Here is a 24,255-nt window from a genome sequence, read left to right as displayed (position 1 = left end):
AAACGAAAATGACGACTTTTTGGTCTTTTTCATATTTCTGACAACAGTTTCTGTCGAAAATTGTTTTTGTTAATGTTATTTTGCTGAAGTGTTCCCGCCCCCACGGATTGTCACGATACCCAAAGGGAGCGCTCCCTTCCTGCGTGGCCCCACGTGTCTCATAAAGCTCAGCACAAAAACATCACGAGTGTCTGCCACAAATACAGCACATGGTCCTGGCTGGCAGCTGTTTTTGCAAGAGGACACGACCCGAGAACCAACCTCCGAACTCGGTTACACGCCTTACACCTCAGTGGAGCTGGTCACTGTGAGCCTCTCACATACTTGAAGTGTATATGAGCGAAGACGGACAGAAAGCACTGAACTGTGAATTTGAGGGCTTTTGAACTAAACTATATTTCGATAAACTTAGTTTGCTGCATCAACCAAGAAGCATGTCGACAAATCAAGTTAAAAGCTGCCCTATTCCCACCAGGGTGCTTACCCTGAAGGACTGGTCTCAGCTACCCGACTGCTACAGCCAGACTCCCGGGGGTACACTGTTCTCCACCACGCCCGGAGGTAAGAACAGCCGAAACGGGATACGTGTCTCACAAATATGATACAATCATTAAACATGAACTTAAATCTTCAAAGTACAGTCGCGTGATGGAAAGTTTTGTTTAAAACGTACACAAGTTATCGCGAGATGCTGTCAGAAATCACATTAGGTCTCGTTTGATTTATAGTGCACGTGCTTTTACTGTTCGTTGCAAATTGTTAGAATTGGTCTGCAAATTCGATAACAAGTACATTCAGGGCAATTATGTCCGATACTAATACGTGGCATTTGTCAGTATAATTGAATGATTTTGTAATTTATGACCATCGTTTGTTGATTCTGATCAGACCAAAACACAAGGAATCTTTTGGACAGACATAACATATTTTGAACAATAAACTCCATTGTGAACAATGCAACATTATGCTAGTGTAACAACGTCGCAATATCAACAATGTAACATGAATCCAACAAATCGTAGATAATGTGAATAATGTGAAAATGCAGAGAAAACCTAAAAATGTTAATATATTGTTATCACTACCATATACAATTTGGATTGATCCACTTTTAGCAAACAAAAATGTGGTAAATGCTATGTAACATTGGAATTACCATTGTACATTGTCAAAGTGTGCATGTGGTGTTTCAGGCCTTTAAGTAGCCATATACTGTACGTGCCACAGTATTTTAAACAGAACACAAACTAACTTTGCAAATCAAATGTGTCCTTATACAATGTATGCACAGTAGCTAATGGTGTCTGCTGTTGTAAACAAGATTTGTCCCTCCAGTGGCGTTAAAAGAGGGCGTTTATTCTGTTGCCAGGATGGCAAAGTGATTGGCTGCCTAGAGGCTGAAGAATGTCCTATCTCTGCACACTTTTCTGTGCTACAATTCAGGGACAGAGAACTTTTATGTACACACGAAGAGGAAGAAATGTTCTGTATTACTTTAATGTGTACAATTAAAATAATTAAGAAAATCTAGTGTAATTGTATCGTTTAACAGTATTGTTGTTCACTAACATACAGGTGTAAGTGTATGTTTCTGCTAATACCCACACATTACACATTACATTCTGTGTGTAACTGAGCCCTGACATAGTGTACATCATATGCTACCAATACAGAAAATGCTATCAGGATTCTAGATAGTAGACCATATTCTCCTCCTTATCACTCAACCCCACTGTTCCTTTTGTCAGAGTGCAGTTATTACATAACATGTTTTCCTCTTGTGGACAGACTCATCAGATGTACAGAATGGGTCAAACTCCACTAAAGCATGACACAAGCAGCTGATCATGCCTCGTCTCTGATATAAACGGCATTTTATGGCTCAGTGTGTTGGAAGTTGGCCCAAGTCCAACTCTTGACACTCTAAAAACATGCTAAGGTGTTGCAATCTTTGACGGTCTACAGGTTTTGTGTGAGAACTTTAGTATTACTAGAGAACAAAATGGAATGAAGTGAAAACTACAGCCAGAAGAACTCTCAAACATGTGGCTTCAATCTTCATGTGTCTTTTTTTGAAGAGGGAGTACTCTGTGCTCTGAATTCCTAGAAGTCACCCTAAACCCCTCCCCTCTGCACTCTCGTACTAACATAAACACGCGCACACACACACCCTGCTTCTATAACATGGTTTCTTCCACTGGGGAATTTGGGTTTTTAACTCCTGGAAATGTCAGTTTTGGGCCAATACAATCCCTGAGTGGACTTCTCTGTATTTAATACTAGAAAGTTACATTTGACGGGTGGTGGACGGGGGAAAAAAACAAAAAAATAATTATCTTTTCTCTCATTAACACAGGCACCCGCATCATCTATGACAGGAAGTTTCTGTTGGATTGCAGAAACTCTCCACTTGCCCGCACCCCACCGTGCCTCCCCCAGATCCCAGGGGTAACATGCCCAGCAACTCACACTGTGAGCAAACTGCAGGATGTCAAAGAGGAGGTGGAAGAGGAAGAGAAGGACATTGCGGGTAAACAATTTGCAAAATCAACATTTTCCCACAGATAATGCTGCATAACTGCTTGTAGTTGTCGATGAAGAGATGTATTTTCTGGCTTTGTGGTGACCTGTTGTCCCCATGGTTACATATTGTACAAGCGGTGCTACAATGTTATGCCTTTATTCATGTACTGTATACATTCGCTGTGCCATGCTGAATGTTCGGGCAGGAATCTCAACACGTCATTGCAACGTTTCACTCAAGTTGCCTACAACGTGCGTTCTGATTTGGGGGGGTAAATTAGTCAAAATAAAGCATACGGAACATACCGATGAATATAGTGACTATACGGAAACTCTGTTGCTTAATTACACATGTACATCATGTTTTTTGTTTACTTTTGACTTGAATGCTTCAGGTCTGACCTTGGAAGTTCCAAGGTCCTAATAGTCCAGCAAAGCAGAATGCAGCAAGTTCATAGGAGGGGCTTTCTTGATCAAATAGACTGACTTTCAAAAATAGCTCCTCACTGAATTTTGCTGTAATTCTGGCAGTGTGACCAAAGGTTTAGGCCTAAGGGCAAGTTGAGACAGCAGTTTATCACGGGAAACGGCAGCCAAATATTAGTGTGTTCTTTTGTCTGACTAGTCTTTAAGATGAGGCCTCTGCGGTCTCTAGTGTTTATATTTGTGCGCACAGACTGTCCAAGTTCGTGGCTGTGAGGGTCGGACCCTCTCAGTATTTGTCAGTTGAGAATGGATTGATAAGTGGTGTGGGCTGTTTGCATGTGTGTGTTCTGTTAGGGTGTGGTTCTTGCAGGCAGGTGCAACATGCGTGTATTGACTGATTTTTTTTTTCTCTCTGTTTCAGCAGATGACAACCAGTTTGAGATGGACATCTGAGTTTTACCTCCTATGGAGAGTTGATTAAAAAAACAAAAAAAAACTCAATGGTCAGTCTTGACCGTAAAGCATTGCAATAAAGCTTTTTGTTCACTTTTTGTTTTTTAAACAAAGGCCATGGAACCAAAAAGAATGAAAGCTGAGAAAAGTAGGGTGTTTTTGACCCTAAAAAGTGTGTTTCGCTTGGACATGGTACCAAATGGTTTAGTTGCTCACTTGAGCAGGATTTGGGGGGAACCTAATCTTGATTTCACTTTTTTTTATCTTTTGTATATATTACAATGTATAATGTAACTTTTTTAAGTTGGTGAATAAAGATCATTACATTAAGATATGTACATCAGCCTTTTCACTGCAGGTTTCCTTTTTTTCCCCCACCCCTTGAATACATACGTATAAGACTCTGCAAGTGTCTCCTTTCTTTTGAGGGTCAGCGCCTAAAAACTGCCCAGACTGTTTGTTTTTTATTTTTATTTTTTTAATGGAGAAAGGGATTAACTGTGAATAATTCCAAATAAAGGCTGGTCAAAGTGTGTCTTGTTTTTGTGTGTCATTTATTGTATATCATGTATACATGCTTTGAGTACTGGATTCATAATCCGTATATACATTTACTGATGGTAACTTGTGCTGAGAAATACCTTGTGTAATAGAAAGTCATACAACCATAGAAACCCTACACACCAAGCAAGGTAATGAGTTGCATAACTGCCTTATGTATACAAAGAACTGTTTCATTTATGGAGTTGATCTCTGAGGCACTTGGACGGCAGATTAATATGTCTTCTGATTTATAAAAAACAAACTGCATGGGGCGTTACTGATCTGTAGATTAGGAGAGGGGCAGGTCTTAGGGAATGAGGGCAGCTGCAGCCTAAAGGATGCACAAATTGCAAATATGCAGTTAGAGAGTAGGGTGTGACACAATTTGGAATTTCACTGAGATTAAATGATATCAATCCTGTTGGCCTGTTCATAGTAAAGAGTAAAGAGATCATACAAAGTAATGTTTGTTTGGACGTGATCCTACAGCAAATACTGGAAAACCGCATGATAAGATTTGCTTTAATGTCTTTTAAGGGTGTGGTTTGTGCAAACCTTTTGTAAAGTGTACATGCCTGTCGACCTGAAGTGTGTGTGCACATTTGAGCTCAGTCTCAGGTGCCAGGTAAGTGAAACATCTAGATAGAGTCCCTTTAGAATATATTAGGAAAGTGGTTATTTTTTGCATACTTTTGAGAATGAGAAATTGTGTTTTATTCTTGGTGGTAAGTACAAAATATAGTATTACACATCCACAGAGAGTGCCATTGCAATATAAAAAGGCAGTTAAAAATGAGTAGTATTGCTTATTCATGTACTGTAAGCGTAATCCAAAATAAACTAAAAGCTGACACATGGGTTTTCCAGGAACTTTTTGGAATCCTGATATAAAATCCCTCATCTTGTTTGTGGAAAAACCAAGCAGTGAGTTATAGCTCGGCTGCTACACACTCATGACAGTGTTGTTGAGTGAAGTGTTGCCCTTGCATCACTGTAAACAACTTCACCATAAACACTCCCATCTCCGGTTTAAATGAACCAGAGTAAACTTGCTCCGTTGCCCTTTTCCATAGTGAAAATATTCCCCCTTTTTCCTTGCCACCTCCCCCTCTTCCCTTCCCTCCCACTTCAGTTTCTGTGTTGGAAGGCTGCATTGAGAGGGGTTGGTCGACAGGCTCTATTTTTGTCAGCTGCTCCTGTTGAAGGTGGTGGAGGATCATTGCTGGGGTGACAGTGTAAATAGACACTCAAACACACAGCCTGGTCACATCTATCAAAGTGGAGAATTCAGGGTGGGAGAGGCCCTCTGTATGTTTGTCTCATGCAGAAACACATTAACCTACAGTGTGCAACCAGAAGGGTACTTCACCATATGAAATTCAATCTGAGCTTTTCCTGTTTTTGGTCAGTAAAGAGTACCAACATTACACATATGTACCCAGGGACCAATAAGCTAATTTTGGAGACGTGTCCTGTGGTCTGATAAAGCTAAAGTGGAACAGTGTGGTCATAATAACCAACTGTGAAGTATGGGGGTGGGGCTGTTACACTAGTACACTTGATAAAATAGATGGTATCATGAAGAAAGAACATTATGAGGAAATACTGAAGCAACATCTCAAGCCATCAACCAGGAAGTAGAAACTTGGTCGCAAATGGCTCTCCTAAATGTACTATGACCCTAAGAAAAATATGCTAAAAAAGCACACTGTATGGCAGGCACTGCATCATAAGAGTGATTTTACCATTTCACAACACGAAAGTCAAGATATTAGCTACAAGTCTCAATATGATGCACTTATCCCAACTATCCTGATTAATATGACAGCGTCTGTTACAACTTTTCCATACAACTGTATGCCAGTATGTTGTGATTGACAACTGATGTGATTATTATTTCCTCGTGTGTTGCAGTGTTTGATATTCCTCGCAGCACGTGTAAGATCCGTGTTTTAACAGCTGCCGCCAGACTACATATGGCTTCATGTGTCACCAGTAATAGAAACATTCACTAACATATTTTCCATGGATACATTTAACTGCCTACTGAGCTTGGATTCCATATGTCAAATGTCAACCCTCCTCCTACTAAAGGGTATCTCTTTTATTTATGGTGGATAGTAGGTAGACATTGATACATTTTTCATGTCAAACTTCTACCTTTGCGGTTTCCTAACTTAGTTTCATATGAATGAAGATTGCTTTTTTAAAATATCTAATATACATAACACATATATTGACATGGTCACGTCTTTGCTCCGGTATTACATTGCTGATTAGATACCATCTTTTCCATGTATGTACCACAGTCTGTGGTAGCTGTCATGCTGTGCTTGGCCTGTATTCTCCTATAGTCATAGTGCTCATGTAACATCAACTCATATAGACAACTTTGGCTCATGTTTCACAAACGAGCCTGTGTAGTATACATGCATTCCTGTGCTTACTTGTTAGTATAATGACAAAGGACTGAATTTGACATTCAATAAGAGCCATAATGCTTGTATTGTAATGCAACTATGCTGCCAAATGAATGGAGACATTTTATCTGCATTACCCATCTGCTACGGTTGCATTGAGGGTAAGCATTGTACTGGGGCCATGCTGCCATCTGCTGGGAAACAAGTAAAACTACAATATGCTGACAAAGCACGGGGTCGACTGCTATGTGAAACCTACTATTACCCATTACCGGTTGTAGTTTGGTAATATTAGCCTACAATTTGTCGGTACACAAGAAACTAAATAAAGCTATTTGCCACCGCTTAATGATTAACATGAATTAGTCACTTATCCGGGCTATTTGTTGTGGACTTGATGACGTAGCTTTTTTAAATATTGTCAGATGATCAGGAGTCATAGGTCCTATCTCACCGGTCTTCACTCCGGTCTCTGATTGGACAAAGAGGGGCAGTTGGTCGCACGAGCCAATCACACATTTTGTTTCTCACACCGTTTTTTTCGCATTAGTGACGTCACGTCCCGCTAGACTCACTGGAACCTGACAGAGAAAGGCTCGTTGACTGCGGTGGAAATACGAGCATAGGTTATATCCTTCAAGGGCGTCTTTCATCAACTGAACAAATAACCGCTGCTGGTGAATTCAACTATTACTCACGTTAAGGTACGTACATTGCATATAATGTCTTTTATTTTTTTTTTTTACGCCGAGTCATTCTGAAGTTTGGTGTGTTTACTGAGTGGGGCTGGGCTTTGGCCTACAGGTGCACTTTAACGACTTCCTCAACATCCTATTATACTAACGTAGGATTTGTACTAGTACTACTTCATTAAACAATAAACACGATTACGTTACCAGTAAGGTTAAGCCCAAGGAAAGAAATCCAAACTAACAGGGGACTGTTATTTACATTTTAATTTATTGCTTTAATTCATTACTATTGACTGATAAATAATTATGTTAAACGTCTCCGTTCCATTTGTAAAAATGGTTTGGTTCACATCAGCACGATGACAATTTATATGTCACAATGTGTTTCTTCATATTTTGTAAGAGCTTTGTACCTTTAATCACATTGATGTGGACTCACGCTCAAATAATAACGGGTAATAACGGGGAAAAACAATGAAATTTCTGCAAATGATTAAACTCTCTTTCCATAGACCAGGGGTCTCAAACTCAATTTACTTGGGGGCCACTGGAGCTAGGGTCTGGGTCAGGCTGCGCCGCATCAGGTTAAAAAAGATTTATTAAAAACAGAATTAAAAAAGTGTCTTCAATGCTTTTGCTTCTGCTATACCCTCCACCTTTTCCGTGCTTTGGTTACGGTTTTCCACAAGAAAAGCTCTTATAAAACATTCCACTGTTCTCAAATATCTTCATTTAAATTTTTCTACACAAAATAAGATGACAAAATAAATAAACAAATCAAGAATAAAGAAAATAACTCAATTAATCAGTAAAAAATAAAGAAAATAACAATAAAACAGCTAAGAAAAAACTCAAGAATCCACATATAGTTGGTGGGTAGTGAAATAATTTTTTTTCAGAATCAAATGAACAGTATTAACAGTAATTTAACCTTTAACATGAACATATATGAAACTTCATCATTTGACCCAATTAGCAAGTTAGCATCGTACTCAGTTCCATCTGGGTGCAGCGTTGTAACTTTAACCACATGTTTGATGAGCTGCTTTATCTTGTGACTTGTATTTACAGTTTTATTCCATTACATTTCCTGCATTTATATGTACCCAGCGTCATAGGCCTTGAACTTCACTGCTAATTCAATGTTGGAGTTGTTGTTGGACCAGACAGCGCATTGACAGCGCCTTATTTATTGATTTGGAGCCAACAAACACCGCTATACTCACCAGAGACGGGTGGACAGGCACTGAAATAAAGCACCTGGAGTTGGTTTCCTGCCTGGAAATCTTGGCGCTAACCCGAGCTAGCAGGTCCTCAAACTGAGCCTGAAGTACCGCTGGAAGCCGCGTCGACTAGGCGGAGCTCTGGTAAGAAGCGTTGGAACCAGCCGGGCTTTGTGTGTCCCCAGAGGGTATCATGTACCCAGAAATGACAACAGAGCTTCGGACTTTCAGAGCAGTACAGTGCATTAAAATACTGCACTTAGAACTTAATATATTGCACTGTGAGCTTGATATTGCACGTGGAGCTTGATCAGATATTGCTCAGTGAATGGAGTCTGAGTACAGATCTGGCTATAGCGAAACATACACACACGCAAAACAGTTACTTACAATGTCTGCTCTCACTGGGATGCCGATTGGTGGAATAGCATAAATAGTATCTAGTATATTTTGGGAAGAAATTGTGTTTGGTTTAAGCCTCAGAGTGTGCTGACGAAATGCAAACTAAGTTGACTTGAAAGAGTAAAGTCACACATGGCGTGAGTTGGTAGGTGTAGGTATTCAGTTAGTGCTAACTTTGTTGTCATGTACTGTACTTGCGTCTCACTGCCTTCAGGTGAAACAAAACAAGTCATTAAGCGTTGTTCTCCTGCTCCCAGAGCACCGTTACCATGGTTACAATGTCTTGCCATCTGTCAGCAGCACTGGAACATATTGAGGTAAAAGGTCAAATGTTCTTTACAAAATCACTAATTGACAAACTGAAAGCAGGGAATACAACAGTTTCCTATTTTTGCATTGTTGACACTATACAACTTAGTTTAATACAATTACTAAATGATGTTTAAAAAATATACTTTGACCCTAATAAAGGCAGTTTGCTTTTCCAAAACAAGATAATAATCAGTGATAAAGACACTGGTCAACGAGCATTGTGTGCTGGAGCTTTTATAATATTGAAGCTACATCTTTACTGCTCCCAGGAGATTTAATATGGCTACAGAGGCTGCGCTAAAAGCAGTTGTGTTTTGTTTAGGTGTTTGTAGTGTACATATAGTGAGTGATGGGCTGAGGTGCAGGTATTTTTTTTCCCTTTCCACTGATGTGGTTGTTCTGCATGAGCAAATCTAGCATCAAATGTTGTGAAGTTCCATATCTGGCTAGGCAGGATCCATTAGCAGTTTGTTGGGAAATACACTTCCTCCTCACGAGGTCTGGAGTAAAGCAAATAATCCAAAGCCATTGATTGGACTGTCCGAGTTGGTGTGCATGTCTCACGCACTACACACACACACTCCTACTGGGTTTCTTTACCTGTGTAACCATGCAAATGTCAGCCCTTGTCTGCTTAGCATTTCTCTTTCCCATGGTGAATGTGGTTAGCCTCTTGCAGCCCACTGTGAGTAGTTCCTTGTATTTGTGAAGTCTGTGTGAACAGCAAGATGGTTTCGCTTATCTGCTAGGTTGTGATGATCGGATCACAAGACATTCCTTCTCAAACATCGTTTAACAGTATGGAGAATATGCTCTGCGTGTTGTATGAGACTACAACAGGCATGAAACAGGATTGTAGATTCATGAAAACCGCTACTGCTCTCTTGTGGGAAAGAGTTGCATCATGGCTTTCAGAGAGGATTGGGCACTCCTGCAAAGAACCCAAAGGAATTCATTACCGGGTAGAGAACACAAACAAATGCATCTGTCTTATTGTCAGTTAGTGTGGCAAAGAACAAGAAGAAAAGATGATCATGCTCATCTTAAACCACTAATAATATTTTAACTGATGTTGTTCTAGTCCTACAATCATGTTTGAAATGCACGGTGCTGTGAAGAACAAAACAGTTATATGTAGGGATTGGGCTGATCCAATGCATTATCACTATCGGGTTCCGATACCAGTGTAATTCATGTATTGAACATTTCTGATCTGTCAGGCTGAGCGCTTGTGTGTATGTGTATGTGTGTGTGTGTGTGTGTGTGTGTGTGTGTGTGTGTGTGTGTGTGGCATTACGTGTGGAGATGAGGCAGCTCCATTTGCTGATATTCTTTTTGTCTATAGTCCATTGTAATGTTTTTCTGTTTCAGGTAATTCCTGAAAGATGAATCCAGACCAGCCGCCTCCATACCCAGGCCCAACGGCTCCAAGCTACCCAGGCCAGGGCCCACCACCTCAAGGATACCCACCACAGGGTTTTCCCCCACAGGGTTACCCTGTTAACATGCAACAGCCATCATACCCAAACTACCCCCCTGGACCGATGGGAGCCGGAGGCCCCTATCCAGATCCAGGACAGGCACCTTATCAAGCATACCCTGGACAACCACAGTATGGCTGGCAGGGTGGTCCCCCTCCAGGACCCATGTATGGTGAAGCTCCTAAAAACACAGGTGGGTGGTACAACAGGATGTTTATTGAACAACATGATTATTAGACCGCTACTGAAAATGTTGTTGCAACAATTCCACACCAGAAGGTTTAAGATGTTAGACGTTTGAATTTGATCTTTGAGACAACTGAAGTAAATGTTCATGTGAGATGTTTGAAGACTGAATTGTGTCAAGGTGGAACTGTCTGTGCTAAGCATCCTTTGGCTTATCAGGTCGTTCATTATGAAATAATCATTAACCACTTGAGTCTATTCATATCATTTCAGAGGTCAGCGTTCATGAGAAGTTCTATGGTCACTTGATTATCTTGTCACCCAGGTGACGGCCTGTAGTGTCTTGAGTCAGTGCACCTTTTTGTACAAAGCCAGCCTTAGTTTTTCTCCTCTTGCGCATGAATGATTCATCACAAATACACAGGGATGGAGATGTGTTCATTCAGGCTTGTTGTCTAGATTGTACATAGACCGTAAAGCCCAACACCTGCTGGTAACTAAATCCTACCCCCACTCTCTTTTACCTGAGTTCTAAAAAACTCTTAATTGCATCCGGGTAGTGATAGCCCAAAGCAGAGCTCGTATTACTTAACCGTAAAGTGTTTACCGTTACTATGGTGACATTCCTCCCTTGATTTACTTGAAGGGAAATCCCAACAGATGACGGTTACAACTTAAACTCACCACCGTGTTTGAGAAGAAATACTAATGAGTTCACCTTCTGTCCCTCAGTATACTTGGTGGAGGACAGGAGACGAGACGACTCATCAGACACATGCCTGACAGCCTGCTGGACAGCCCTGTGTTGCTGCTGTCTGTGGGACATGCTGACATAACAATGTTCTCCGGCACCTCAGTCACCCCCTTAGTTCCCTGCTTCTGTGCCTCAAAACAATTAACAACCCTTGCCCGCATTGGCCTTAAATCTTGCGCCCCCTCTCAACGTTGCCTTCATTTCTTTTAACAAATCTTTTCCCTTGTTTATAAACGCATGCTTTTTTTCCCTGTATGGATATTTTTCTTCTTAATGTGAAGTCCTCTGCGCCAACTGACTGAGCAACCCAGTCCACACGCTACCATGTAGCAGCTTGTAAGTGAGCTTCAAGACCTACCCTGAGGGTGCGTTTACACAACAACACTGTTTTTTGCTGTTTATTTTTCACATTTGACAACATTGTAAGACATCCGCTTTCACACAAACCTGCAAAAAATTGACTGAAAACATGATGCATTATGCATGCCAAGCTAGTGGATGGTGATGTCTCTTAAGAAAAGCCTTTAAATCCTCTACTGAAAGCTATCTGAATGCATACTAACACCCCTCTCCATTCTAACCCAAACTTATAACTACATGTACTCTTTGCTGATGTACAATCAGTATTACTACAAGCACATACCCATGCATGCAAAACCTGTTTTTATTAGATGACCATATACAGTGTTCACACTGGAACACTATCATTTTTGAAGTGGTTTGTGTTTGCAGCTCCAAAATGTTGTCATGTTAAAACAGTAAATGGATAAAAAATGGTGCCGTGTAAACTGCTGTTAATTTCAGGCTTCCTGCAGTAGTCTGTCAGTTGAACATGGCAGAATGCAACATCAAGGCGCACACACTCGGTACACTTGGCTCTCAGGCTCATCTCATGTGACGCTCTTCAGCACTTTATGATGATTACCTCTGTATGTACTTCCTGACTCCCGTCTATCCTTCATCTTTTACCTGCATTCTTTGCTCCATCCCATCTCTCTTATTTGACTTTCATTGGTCTCCCACACGCCTATATGCCCCAGGTGGTCTTTAAGGAGCTGACATTCAGAATGTTTTGTGTCTTCAGGTGAAATCACATCACTATAAACACTGAATCTAATGGTCACACATTTCTTTTTCCATAGTGATCTATATATAGCATATATATAACATATTTTTCATGCATTTGAGATTTAACTGAAAAAAACAAACCATGTTGTGATTGATAAACCGAATGACTCGTTAAATGCCTGTTTGCTTTAAATTAAAATATGACATTAAAGTCATTTATTCCCATCAAGTGAAATGCTGTGTTTATTTGAAAAGTGAGTAGAGTGAGTGGTAAGGGTGGATCAGGGTTAATGAACAAATATAGTCATAATGGAAACATTAACTAAATGGAATATTACTATTTGTTTGTTGATTATAAATTATTGTAAATGTGTTTCTGTCCAATCGCTAACTTTTTCTTAAATAAAAATAGCTGAATGTGCACATTACCTGATAATGTGGGTCATGGTGCTTGCCAGGTCCTTTCCTTTTCCATGCTGGGACTGGAGCTTTTGAATGGTCTTGGAGTGCAGAGGGCTGAACATCACCTGCAGGAGTGACATGCATGATTGGTGGGCTCCCATTGTAAATACAATAATAGGAATAGTAGTATAGGTATAGTGTGCTCTGTTGTGCTGTCTACGTGTAATGGAGAATAATTACATCCGCAGAATGTATACACATTGTATAACGTAATACATTGTATTGTGCGCCGAATCACACCCACCTCTCTTGCTCACCATCATGGCGGGCTTTCTGCTTATGGCCTGCTACACTCTGTTCTATTCATTTGAGTCGGCATCCTGTTGAGGTCTAATGTGTTTAGCCAAGACTGCCCTGGATCCATGCAGCTATTCATAGTTGCTTTGGTGTAGCATGTTTTTTTTAACGCCCCACCGACCTGCTTAACACATTGACCGTTTGTATGTGAGGAGGGTGCAGTCATATGCCAAATGTAAGTAAATATTGGGCTCTGGTTGTGGGAGGTAACACCTTTTACTTTGATGCCACATGTTTCCAGCGTCCATTCCTCTGATTTAGCTTGCATCTCAGCTTTGAGTTAGTGTTGACAAAGCGTATTATTAGTATGAACCTTCTGAAAGTTTGCTTGTTCTCATTCTTTATTCTTTATACTATTTTTTCTCTTGACATGATTTATAATCTTACTTTGTTGTCCTGTATTTTAAGAAAATGAGGGTTGAGGGCCCATAAAAAAACAGCAGCAGGATGTAAAATGGTGCTCATCCCACGCTTTGGACAACCCTGTCTTAAAAGATTTTATCTGTCTGCTTCAGCAAATTTGAACAATTCACCACAACCACACAAAATATGGTGCGTTATCAAAAACTAACCAACTATCACTGAAAAGGAATAGATGAGTGCAAGTGGGTGTCGGAGTTTCTGGAGACTTGAGTGAATGTAGTCCCCGATTCACTTCAGTGAGTGACTCATAAGAAGCGAGTCCGTAAACGGAATCGATTTTCTGATCAGTGAGCTACAGTAAACATGATTAAAAATGATAGCGACATCTGAACAGCAACTTCACGAAGACAGACTGCTTGGCATAGCTCTTGTATATTCTATTTGGAGATAATTCATACATTAAGTGACTTCTTAGACAGTTTTTTTTTATTGAGACGGCTTAAAACAACTTTCCAATGTCTTCACAGAAAAAAAGTAATCTCTGCAGTGGATCAACATTCATTTGATAACATTCTACTAAGGAGCACATGTGATGTGAAGTAGTGGTCAACCATTACTTCAACATGATTCAAGTCATTATTTTTGACCAGAATGTGGGGAAGAAATGCAATGTGAGGGCAATGTGCAACAAACAGCGAGCTGTTACAATCAGTTGAACTGTCTGGTACCATCAGCCGTGGCTGAATGTCTTTCAAATACAATATATATGTCCCCTCTGCTGGAATTAGAACAGTAAGGAAAAAAAAAAACAGGAACATTTATTGTGCTATGCAAAAGAAATGAGATGAAAGTGAACTAGACATGCTTGAGTTGAAGTAAACAATCATGTTTTATTCATAAGGTCCCAGAAGAGTCTCGTTTTAGTGAAAGTGTTATCCTTTGATAATACTGATTTGGTACATTTTGACATCCATCACGAGTCTCTTCACAGTGAGGAGGATCCATTACTGCTACTGCTGTTGGGATCTAGGTCAGAAATACATCAGCTTCCAAAAACAAAGACAGAAAGAACGAAAAAGAAAACAACAAACTGCGGACTGATGCTGTAGATATGCAATATTAGAGTGCCACAAAACTCTAAGAGTAGTAATACCAGCCAAAGAATTTGCACATAACAAGCCACTTCCTCTTAGAAATATAAAACTTGATATTCTGAACAATATTCTACTGTGCTGCATAAAGGTAGGTCTATACAACTGTACATCGAAATATAGCTTGGAAAAACATTTTCACAGTTTTAAAGACTTTTATTTAGTTTATAAACCATTTTAAACACATAAATTATTCTTTTTAGAGACTTACTATTATTTGCCCTGGTAGTAATCTAAAAAGTAATACAAAAACAAAATTGGACACATAATTTACAAAAGAAAAAAAAAAAATCAACCCATATGTTAAAATTCATTTTGAATACAACCGACTCATTCATGATTGTCATATAGTACTAAGAATAAATTAATTTAAAAAAACAAACAAAAGAAAATGAAAATAAATACTTCATATGTTTGGACTCTGTGAGCGGTGTGTTCTGTACAGAAATGCCTCGGTGACGTCTCACAATCCTACTGCGACTGAAACATACAAAACTACAGCATCTACAGTATACGCAACATCCTGAACCTTAGTGGAGTCGGACATATTTGTAGTCCTTTCGCCCGGTTTCACGTGCCACTGTCCGCAAATATAGCAATCTTTTTTTTTTTTTGTCAAAGTCTTTGTGGTCCAGTAAGAGTAGTTGAGGGAGGCCTTCAGCGTGTGATGAGTACTGCATCAGCAGGGGACGACTGCTCAGCGATGGTCAGTGGGAGGCCTGAGACAAGGTGACCACTCATAGTGCTGGACTGACTTGAACATTTCCTTGTCCGTCCTCCACGCATGTGTTGTTGTCATGACAACACTCCAAAGTGGTCTCCACTTCAGTCATTTTGCTTTCAGCGTCCATGAGAGAGAAGAGGCTTCGCCGCAGAAGCCGGCGAAGCTCCACTGAACGTTCACGGTCGCTCTCAGTGTGACCCAAAAATATGGGTGAAAATATCAATCATCTTTTTTAAAAAGGGGAATCTTCTTATTTATTAAGCAGTGCCTTTTCACTTTTTCAGTGTTTTTGTCATCAAAAGAAATATTACCTTACTTTTTTTTGCCTGTGGCAGTAAAATTAATAATAGTTTTCACTCTTCAAATGTCCCTGCAGCGTTCCATGAGTAACCCCGTTTGTTGGTGAAGGGTTGAGGAGGCTGGGAATGAAAGAAAGGGTTAGGATGAGTTGGACTAGCGCAAGGTGGGCTGTTACCTCTTGCCCATTTCGTTCTGTCTGAGGAATTGGATGTTGTTACTGCTGTCAGCCAGTTCTGGGTACTGCTCCACAGGTAGTACATAGTAGCCATCATAGCCTTGTACTCTTCCTGTTGTTAGGAGCTGTTGTCGCTCTCCTTCAGTCCAGAGGCGACTGCCGCCTTTTCCGTCTCTAGCCTTCTGCTGTTCTTTGGCCCAGGCCCCCGCCAATGCCCTTTGTCGAGCCAGCTCCAACAGTCTTACCTTCTCCTCATCCACCACGTCTGCAGAGAGCCCGTAACGAACGCTCACCACAAACGACGGCACCGCAAATTCCACGGTCACTCCTCTCCTGGAGCGCCCGCTCACCGTCACGTTGATACCGCTCTCCAGTGACTTACGTCCGTTGGTCAGTCCCAGCGCCAAGAGATCGCTGTCAGCTGAGCCAATTTTGACAAAGTAGTGACAGTCCTTCCCATCCTGCGTGTAGTGCGTGCCTTCCAGGTACTGGGCGCCATTCAGCACGAGAGCCACTTTGCGGCTGTCGTCGCTAGCCAAAGATGACACGCCAGCCACTACTCTGCCCTCCTTCAGCGCCAGCATTACCCCACGGCCAATGATGGGGGTACTGGTGCCAAACCAGTGGCCCGGCTTGTCCTTGCGTCTGCGGCGTTCCTTGTTGAGAAGACGACCCTCCAGGGCCATGAACGCCTGGTTGTGACGCTCCGCGGCCTGCTGCACTCCAGTGATGAGCTACACAATGAGAGAAAAACAGAATAGGGTGTACATTCGATTCATGACAAAAATCATAGCAGTACCTACCTGTCCGTTTTCACAGTGCTGAGTGGCCTGCAGCTCGTACGGGGGCTCCACAAAGTAGAGCGAGTGTCGAGGGAATCCTGGTATTATGTTGCTAAGCTGGAAGCCAAACATCACCAGCCAACTCTTCACATCTACAAGAGCAGACAGAAATTGTATTTCTGATAAATATGCACTGGAAATCCAATAATTAGATTAATCTGATAATATAATATGAAGTTTACAATAAAGTTCACGTGAGCAAGTATGCATATTTCGTCCCAGAAAAGCATTTCATTGGTTATTGCTGCCGGGGCGCAGCAACAAAACCTCTGTCCACCAGAGGGAACCAGAGGTGACCAGAGCCCAGAAGGAGGCTGACATCATTGCAGCAGTTTGTGTCAAATAATACAAAATTTGTTTCACAAAAATAAAGTCATAAACACTATCCACCCATTTATTTTTCATAATAACCTATTTGCCAGGGGGGCAATAACACTCATCATAAATAATAGTAATTTCTGCTTGCATTTATGATTCATGGATGAATGGCATAATGTGTGCCTAAACCTATTTTTACTTACATAATTTAGAACTTTTGTTTTGTTTTGTACCTTGTAGTATTTAAAAATATGGCCGCGTATTCCACGAAGTTCGTTCCTTACCTGTGACATAATTTTTGACATCTAACATGTCACTGAGGGGATTGTTGTTCTTGAACATGTACAGATTAAATGGAGAGGGATCTTTCCCGATCTTGGGCCAGATGCTGTAGTCGGGTGAGGTCCAACGCCCGGCTAAGACGTCGTAGTCACGCTGGGTGAAGTGGACCAGCTTGGTCAGCGAGTCATACAGACCACCATGGAATCCAACCACCAGCTGAAATTCTGGATTGGAGTCCAGATAAACCTCTCCATACGCTGTGTACTGCAACTGAGAGGCAAGTAGGGCCTGTTACACAACAGCTGAATGCAACGTATAAGAATAATGTGTGGCATTGTACTTGCATTACCTGTTTGATCATCTGTCCATTGCTGCTAAAAACAGCCAAGGGTGTCCCGGTGTTGTCAGATGCTATGTAGTATTCCTCACCACTGCTTACCTCCATGGCAAACAGATGACCCTAAACAAAAACATTCAATTTTAGGTTCATTTTGGAATATAAAACTCATTTTGAGGCGATCATAACATTGCTGAATCTTCAATCTACTAGACAGCCGATATTATTGCTGATATTCTGAATTTTGACACATATATCAGCATTGACGATTTAAAATATCCAATAAAACATCAATTTAAAACTGGGTTATTTTTGCTATAATGCAGCCAAGCCTCTCTGTCTGTGGATTCTGTCTCCAGGATTGACCACCCACACCACTGATTGGTTACATGCAGAACCACGTCGTGGGTAACAACCAATCAGCAGTGAAAGCTGTGCATGCACTGTGTTAAAAACACGTGAAAATATATTTGTAATCCAGTCGACAGCATCAGTGTTTTATTTCTTGATGCACTCAGCATACGGAAATAAAGTCAATCAACGTTTTTCCATTGAGTCATTATCTTTATACTCCCAATTGAAGCCTTCTATTTCTTATCTTTGCTGATATGAGCAAAGAATAAAATGTCAACAGGACTAAGGACGGGTATTTGACTACATTTCCTTGATTTCCCTTCCACTTTTTCATTGTGTATTTTTTCAGCTGTAGTTCTCTTTGTCAATGATATGACCTCTCTGGGACTGAATAACCATTTTTCATGACCATGTATTCAAAGATGGAAGAACAATTACTGATTAATCAGTTCAATTAATGTGTGACTTGTTTACCCGGGCATATGAGCGCACCTACCTGCAGGTCATAGTAGAGCGAGGAGATTTCTGAGCTGGAGTGGTTAAAGATGTGTGTCATCCTAGTTGGATGGTTGAGATCAGCATAAAAGAACTGAAGGTGCTGTCCAAGGCTGTTCCTTGTCGAGACTCGGCGGCCAAGCCCGTCGTAGTGATACACAACGCTCCAGCCGCCAGGTCCACGATTGTAGGCCCTCAGCAGCTGACCCTTTGAATTGTAGTCAAACATGTCAGAACCCCGCTGGCTGAGGTAACCATCCTCATCCAGGCGGTATTGGACGTCTCCCAGTCGTGTGATGCGATCACGGAGGTCATAGCGTAGCGGCATGATCCGAGCGCTGTTCCCAGGGTTCAGCAGATGAAGGTTACCGTTCAGGTCATAGCTGTAACGCCATGTTGACCAGTCGTTCACCTAAAAACAATAAAAAAGCCAGAGTCTAGTGTCAGTGACAGTCGGTCAGAGAATCATCGGTACAATGTCTGATAACAAAGACTATAAATCCACATTATATGGACCCTTCCACATGAATTATTCACCTTGACCCCTGTGAGCTGTCCGTCTCCATCATAATCATAGCGATACTGAGTGGTGTTGGCGTAGGGCCCAATTTTGAGCTCTCTCTTCACCACCCGTCCCATGCTGTCATACTGTACTGTCATCCAGTACATGAGGGATCGGAAAATCTCATACTGGACCTCCTTGATGCGACCGTGGGTGTCAAAATGCTTACTCAGCGTCATAACAGCTGTGGTGATGATCTGATTAATGTCATAGTAAATGACCCCAAACTTTCCAAAGTGCTCCACCTACGACAGAAATGTTTGCACAAAGTATGAGTCGACTGCCAGCCAAGGAACATACTGGTACTTAGAAATCACTTATCAGGTCTGCATACTAATGCTCAAAGACATTATTAAGCGCACCTTGCCAGAGATTTCATCATATCTGTAGAGGTCAACAGGAAGAGGCGTCTCACTGATGACCGGTTTCATGCTGGCGATTCGGAAACTGTTGTCGTGGTATGTGTAGTCGAACCTTGCATTGACCATCCCCTCTTCACTGAAGCGATAGATTTGCTTGTCAATGAGCGGGCCCATCTTGCGATAGCGGATGGTACAAGAGAAGCCGCCGCTCTGGAGATTGACCATTTTCAGCACGCCGGCGGTCTCATCATAGCCGAAAGTGACTGCAGTGCTGTCATACACGATCTCAGACAACTTGGCCAGCTTGCCGTACTTGTAGAGGACACGGCGGCCGGTTCCCAGGTAATGTGTGGCCTGAGGCCTGCCATCTTCGCTGAAGTCGTGGATGATGGAGGCGTTGCTTTCTGGGGGGTTGTACGTGTTACGGATGTATCCGATAGACACGTGTGTGAACATGGTGTGGCGGGCAACGCTCGGCATGGTGACAGCTGTGACTCGGTTTGAGGTATCAAACTCAAAGATGTACTGCTTTTGGCTCTGCAGCAATAACACCATAGACTGGAAAGAGAAACAGACAAGCACAAAGGAACCGGTGAATATCATTCAAATGTCCACTTTTTATCGACCATCATGGGTAAGCTGATAATTATTTATATGGCCTAACAATCTGTTTTATGCTTACTGTTACTGGTCTTGTAAGATATACAGGTTCATATTTGTATTGTGCATTTGGTTTATCTTTTTATAGTGTTATTTATAAATGGTGCCTGCCTGAGCGCAACAGATCAATTTCAGCTATTGCTTTTGTTCATATGTTGATTAATATGTACTGTCCTAATCAAACAAACAAACCAACTCAGGTTAAAGTAATACCAACACTAAATACAAGAATAAAGAAGAAACAGTCATACAAAACACCACTGAAGAAAAACAAAACACTAAGCTGCTCCGTTTTGTGTTGACGGACTAAAATGAAGTCTTTAATTAATTTATGGGAGGGCGTAACACGGAAGGCCGTAAACAGAAGACCACCTGTAATTAATCTGTCGGGGCATCTTAGCACGTACTGGATTGGAATAATTGAGCTTAACGAGGCATTTTCATGCTTCAAACTGTGTGACAAAAGTTTGAAGAAGGTCCTTTTCTCCATAAAGCAACATCCATGAAGGCGTAGTTGACTGACTGGCACAAACAAGGCCTTGACCTCAACTATCAATTATTATTGGGATGAAGCGTTCTGGGTTCAAGTCAAAGCTGTTGCAGTTTACAGCCAAGGTGTAATGTCCAAGTGTCCCATTTATTGTATAATGTACTACATGTAATAAAGTACTTACTTTATCAAGATAACTGTAACTCCACACCTTCCCGTCCACAAAAGTACGAGATAGGATGCGTCCATGGGCATCAAACTCAGTTCTCTCGCTCATGCTCCCCCTCTGCAAGCCAACAAGCTGCCCAGTGGATGAGTAGGACACATTGACCACTGCCAGGCTGCTGCTAGGCAACCACATCGCCGGCCGTCCCTGTGCATCATACATGATCCGCAGTGTAAACTTGCGGTGATCATCGTAAATCTTCTCTGTGCGTGTGTTGCGGTCAAAATCGATGGAGAGGAGGTTGCGGCCATGTGCCTGGAGAAAACAAAGTGCATTTGCGAAGGCGAGTTAGATCAAATATTTAAGAGGACTTGAATATATGACATTAGACAGTTATTGTTTCATATAAGTCTGATAAACTCACCCTCAGCTTCCTGCCAAAGACTGTAATCTTTCCCTTGGTCTGCTCTTTACGTAGACGCCATTCAATGGAGTTAAGGCCATTGTCTGTGGGAAGTGTTATATTCCTGCGACCAATCGTAGGACTGACAGAGCCTGCCAAGATGTGGGGCTCCGTGTGGAAGCTTATGCCCATTCCATTGGCATACATGACTCTCAGGGTCCCATTGTTACACAGCTGGTAGCTGTTCCTTACCTGGTCTGTATGGGGAAACAAGAAACCAGGGTTAAGGCGTATTGACACACATACTGAATAATCATTATTCCACTAAGATATGACAGGTGATTGAACAGGTTTAGGTTATCGCACAGCAGGAATCAAAGTCCCAAACAATTGGGAATTTTAGAATTGAGATACTGTCATTAATTTCCAGCCAGGGAATCATCTTTCATCATCTTTATTATGTGTGCAACTCAGCAGCATCTGAACGTAAACCTGTCATTGTTCTATTGAAGTGTTTGGAGTTAACATTTACCGTTGTCTGCAACAGTTAAATTGGAAGCTTTCATTTTCTTATGGAAAAAACTATTTTGAAATTTGAATAAATCAGAGGTCCATCTGGCCCACACTGTGTTAAAGGATGATGCAACAATTATCAGTTAGGGTTGATTGTCATTGGCCAATGTCTGCTCCTTTAACTCTTTGGTTGTACTTTCCTTACATCATTTCATTCATGCTCATGGCTATACAAAAGTATGATATCATAACCCACAATTTATATGCTTTATGCTTCACGGATAATGTGCTTTTCCCAAGTGTCGAGATGACGCACTTGGTTTTGCGGTTCTTGAATGCACCATTGTTGCACTAACTAATACATCATTTTCCTCAGATGACGATATAACTTAATAAATAAAACGGGGGATCTACTGTACAGAAATGATTACATGGCATCTTCATGTGATAAAATCATACTGTATTTGTAATAAACTGTATTTGTTTACCAACTAAACTGGATCCATATTGCTAACATATTATGAATGAAATCTGACATCTCTCTGCAGCTCTCCTTATCTCCACAGTGTAATGAATCACTGACAAGTACAAGAACGGAATCAGATAAGCCCACGCCTAATGCTGATCTTAAAGTCTGTCTCCCTAGACTGAAAACACACATCTTAATCACAGCGACGTGACTGAGAGGAAGATAAAATTGTTTTGGGCCGAGAATATCTGAAAGGGGGAGCTTGTTCTCTTCATTTCCAAAAGGTGAGGGGATCAGCTGGCACCTCCCTTTTAAACCCCCACCATAAATGACAGTAATCCATAAGGCCAATTTGTAATAAAGCTCCAGGCACATTTTAACAATGCCTCAAACAGACAAGCAAATGCTTTTTTTTCTCAGTGACTTGGCAGCAACAGCCTTTAGATAAATCTTCCCTGCACGTCTGCTTGAACAAGCTCGTAATAAAACCGAAGCAAGGGAACGAGAGGGGAGGGAGCGAGAGAAAGAGAGAGAAATGAGACCTTGTGGGCCGAGGAGAATTCACAGCGCAGAAGTTAATGAAGACAACGAGAAAGAGCGGAAGAATGGGAAATGGTTAAGTGAGTATGTCAGCAGAGACTTGCGCTGAAAACCCACACAGGGTAGTGGAAACCTTAAATTACTTACAACTCTGCCAGCGTCTCCCCACTCTCCTCTTTCAACACAGGTGGATCACAAGACAGCTCCATCATATCCTCCCTGAGATCATCAAGCCTTATAGCCGACTGTTTGCCAGTACAACACTTACATTGGTCAGCACGGGGATTGACAATTACTCTCCTTGTTCTTCAGCTCTAACCAGACCAAATAAGCTAAGGGATATTGGGAACTGCCTGAGAGCTGTGTTTGTATCTTCCTGCCCGTGCCTGTGCGAGATGAGGATTGAAATGAGAATTCCGCACAAGTTAATGAAATTGGCGCTCTGAAGATATTCAAATATGGAAGCATGGACTGTTATTACCTGCCACATATTGGTAATTTTACACCGTGAGACGAGAAGAGAGAGATAAACTACTCCATTGAAGTGAGTAAAAATGACACTAAAGTAAGAATTTTATCTCCAAATATCATGGCACATTTGAAATTCTTCAAGCTGATGACCACTCTTGATCGTACAATCAGTTATTTCATTTTCCATACCAGCTGACTTTGTGTGAGGGTACACAGCTGTTACTAATCGCCAGTCAATCACAGGGCAGACAAAGGCCATTCATAGACAACAGGGTGTGTCTAATTAGCCTAACATGCGTGTCTTTGCTGATAGAACATGTAAAGCCCACAAGAGAGATGCATGTATGACCCCTTAATTGTCCACAACCTGGACCTTTTCCTACCTTGCACCACAGTGTACGAGGCCTCTACAGAAGACAGGTTGGTGATGACAGTCACATCGTCATCTCTGCTCGAGCTCTCGATATCGATAGTGATGGAACGTTCAATCTCACGATGGAGACTCGTTACCATGCCCGTGGGATATGTCACATTAGTGAGGCGACCCTCGCTGTCATACCTGGAAGAGAAGACAAGTCAAGAATGGTCGTTGAGGCACACTTGGCCTAAAATGTTAGAAAGAACGACACAGAGAAGCATTTGCCTAGAGTTTGAAAACCTACCACCAGGGGTCAGCAGATTACTGTGCAAAGTGCAAAAGCAATGCACGTGGAACCTACTCCATCCAGCCATTCATTTTCTAGGCCGCTTATCCTCATTAGGGTTATGGAGCCTATCCCAGCTGTCTTTGGGCGAGAGGCGGGGTACACCCTGGACTGGTCGCCAGCCAATCACAGGGCACAGTACAGTATAGACAACCATTTATACCCTTGGGCAATTTGGAGTCGCCAATTAACCTAACATGTTTTTGGAATGTGGGGGAAAACCAAGTGGAGATTCGAAACCGATCTCCTGACTGTGTGGCCAACACGCTAACCACTCCCCCACCCTGCAGCTAGAACCGATCGATTAGACCCAACAGAATAATACCTATCCC

At 41.6% G+C, this 24,255-nt stretch overlaps 3 protein-coding genes across 22 annotated transcripts in view; 2 read left to right on the top strand and 1 right to left on the bottom strand.

Moving 5' to 3' along the window:
* The first annotated feature begins 179 nt into the window (after positions 1-179).
* On the top strand, positions 180-3,936 carry eif4ebp3l (eukaryotic translation initiation factor 4E binding protein 3, like). 2 transcript variants are annotated; one of them, XM_058063235.1, is made up of 3 exons: positions 180-561; positions 2,357-2,530; positions 3,371-3,936. In XM_058063235.1, exons 1-3 carry the CDS (start codon positions 435-437, stop codon positions 3,400-3,402), a joined length of 333 nt encoding a protein of 110 aa, XP_057919218.1. In that variant the 5' UTR covers positions 180-434; the 3' UTR covers positions 3,403-3,936. The 2 variants fall into 2 exon arrangements, with proteins under 2 accessions (XP_057919218.1, XP_057919219.1); XM_058063236.1 differs by having other exon boundaries at positions 182-561; positions 3,374-3,936.
* A 2,974-nt stretch (positions 3,937-6,910) lies between these two features.
* On the top strand, positions 6,911-12,712 carry LOC131110311 (cysteine-rich and transmembrane domain-containing protein 1-like). The gene is made up of 3 exons (XM_058063297.1): positions 6,911-7,069; positions 10,366-10,668; positions 11,394-12,712. The coding sequence occupies exons 2-3, from the start codon at positions 10,380-10,382 to the stop codon at positions 11,495-11,497; spliced, it is 393 nt and encodes a 130-aa protein (XP_057919280.1). The 5' UTR covers positions 6,911-7,069; positions 10,366-10,379; the 3' UTR covers positions 11,498-12,712.
* A 956-nt stretch (positions 12,713-13,668) lies between these two features.
* The window catches only part of tenm2a (teneurin transmembrane protein 2a), a 181,686-nt gene continuing 171,099 nt past the window's right edge, over positions 13,669-24,255 (bottom strand). For 13 of the 19 annotated variants that reach the window (XM_058063580.1, XM_058063578.1, XM_058063577.1 and 10 more), the window contains 10 exons: positions 23,603-23,778; positions 21,248-21,483; positions 20,842-21,138; positions 19,508-20,065; positions 19,121-19,390; positions 18,585-18,995; positions 17,747-17,857; positions 17,400-17,667; positions 16,759-16,889; positions 13,670-16,689 (listed from right to left, as the gene is read on the bottom strand). In XM_058063580.1, the coding sequence (XP_057919563.1) occupies positions 15,952-16,689; positions 16,759-16,889; positions 17,400-17,667; positions 17,747-17,857; positions 18,585-18,995; positions 19,121-19,390; positions 19,508-20,065; positions 20,842-21,138; positions 21,248-21,483; positions 23,603-23,778 (3,196 nt within the window). In that variant the 3' untranslated portion in view covers positions 13,670-15,951. Of the gene's footprint in view, positions 16,690-16,758; positions 16,890-17,399; positions 17,668-17,746; positions 17,858-18,584; positions 18,996-19,120; positions 19,391-19,507; positions 20,066-20,841; positions 21,139-21,247; positions 21,484-23,602; positions 23,779-24,255 lie in introns of all 19 variants that reach the window. The other 6 variants (XM_058063582.1, XM_058063592.1, XM_058063589.1 and 3 more) reach the window with 4 other exon arrangements.

This window comes from Doryrhamphus excisus, chromosome 23, assembly GCF_030265055.1.
Source record: "Doryrhamphus excisus isolate RoL2022-K1 chromosome 23, RoL_Dexc_1.0, whole genome shotgun sequence".
Taxonomy (NCBI): Eukaryota; Metazoa; Chordata; class Actinopteri; order Syngnathiformes; family Syngnathidae; genus Doryrhamphus; species Doryrhamphus excisus.
The sequence above is the reverse complement of the archived record's forward strand: the minus strand, read 5'-3'. Positions and strand labels throughout refer to the sequence as shown.

Excerpts from the sequence above, each read along its gene's own strand:
- eif4ebp3l (XM_058063235.1), top strand. The coding sequence starts at position 435 with ATGTCGACAAATCAAGTTAAAAGCTGCCCTATTCCCACCAGGGTGCTT. Across the intron at positions 562-2,356 it reads GTTCTCCACCACGCCCGGAG|GCACCCGCATCATCTATGAC; the intron begins GTAAGAACAGCC and ends TCATTAACACAG. Across the intron at positions 2,531-3,370 it reads GGAAGAGAAGGACATTGCGG|CAGATGACAACCAGTTTGAG; the intron begins GTAAACAATTTG and ends TCTCTGTTTCAG.
- LOC131110311 (XM_058063297.1), top strand. The coding sequence starts at position 10,380 with ATGAATCCAGACCAGCCGCCTCCATACCCAGGCCCAACGGCTCCAAGC. Across the intron at positions 10,669-11,393 it reads TGAAGCTCCTAAAAACACAG|TATACTTGGTGGAGGACAGG; the intron begins GTGGGTGGTACA and ends TCTGTCCCTCAG.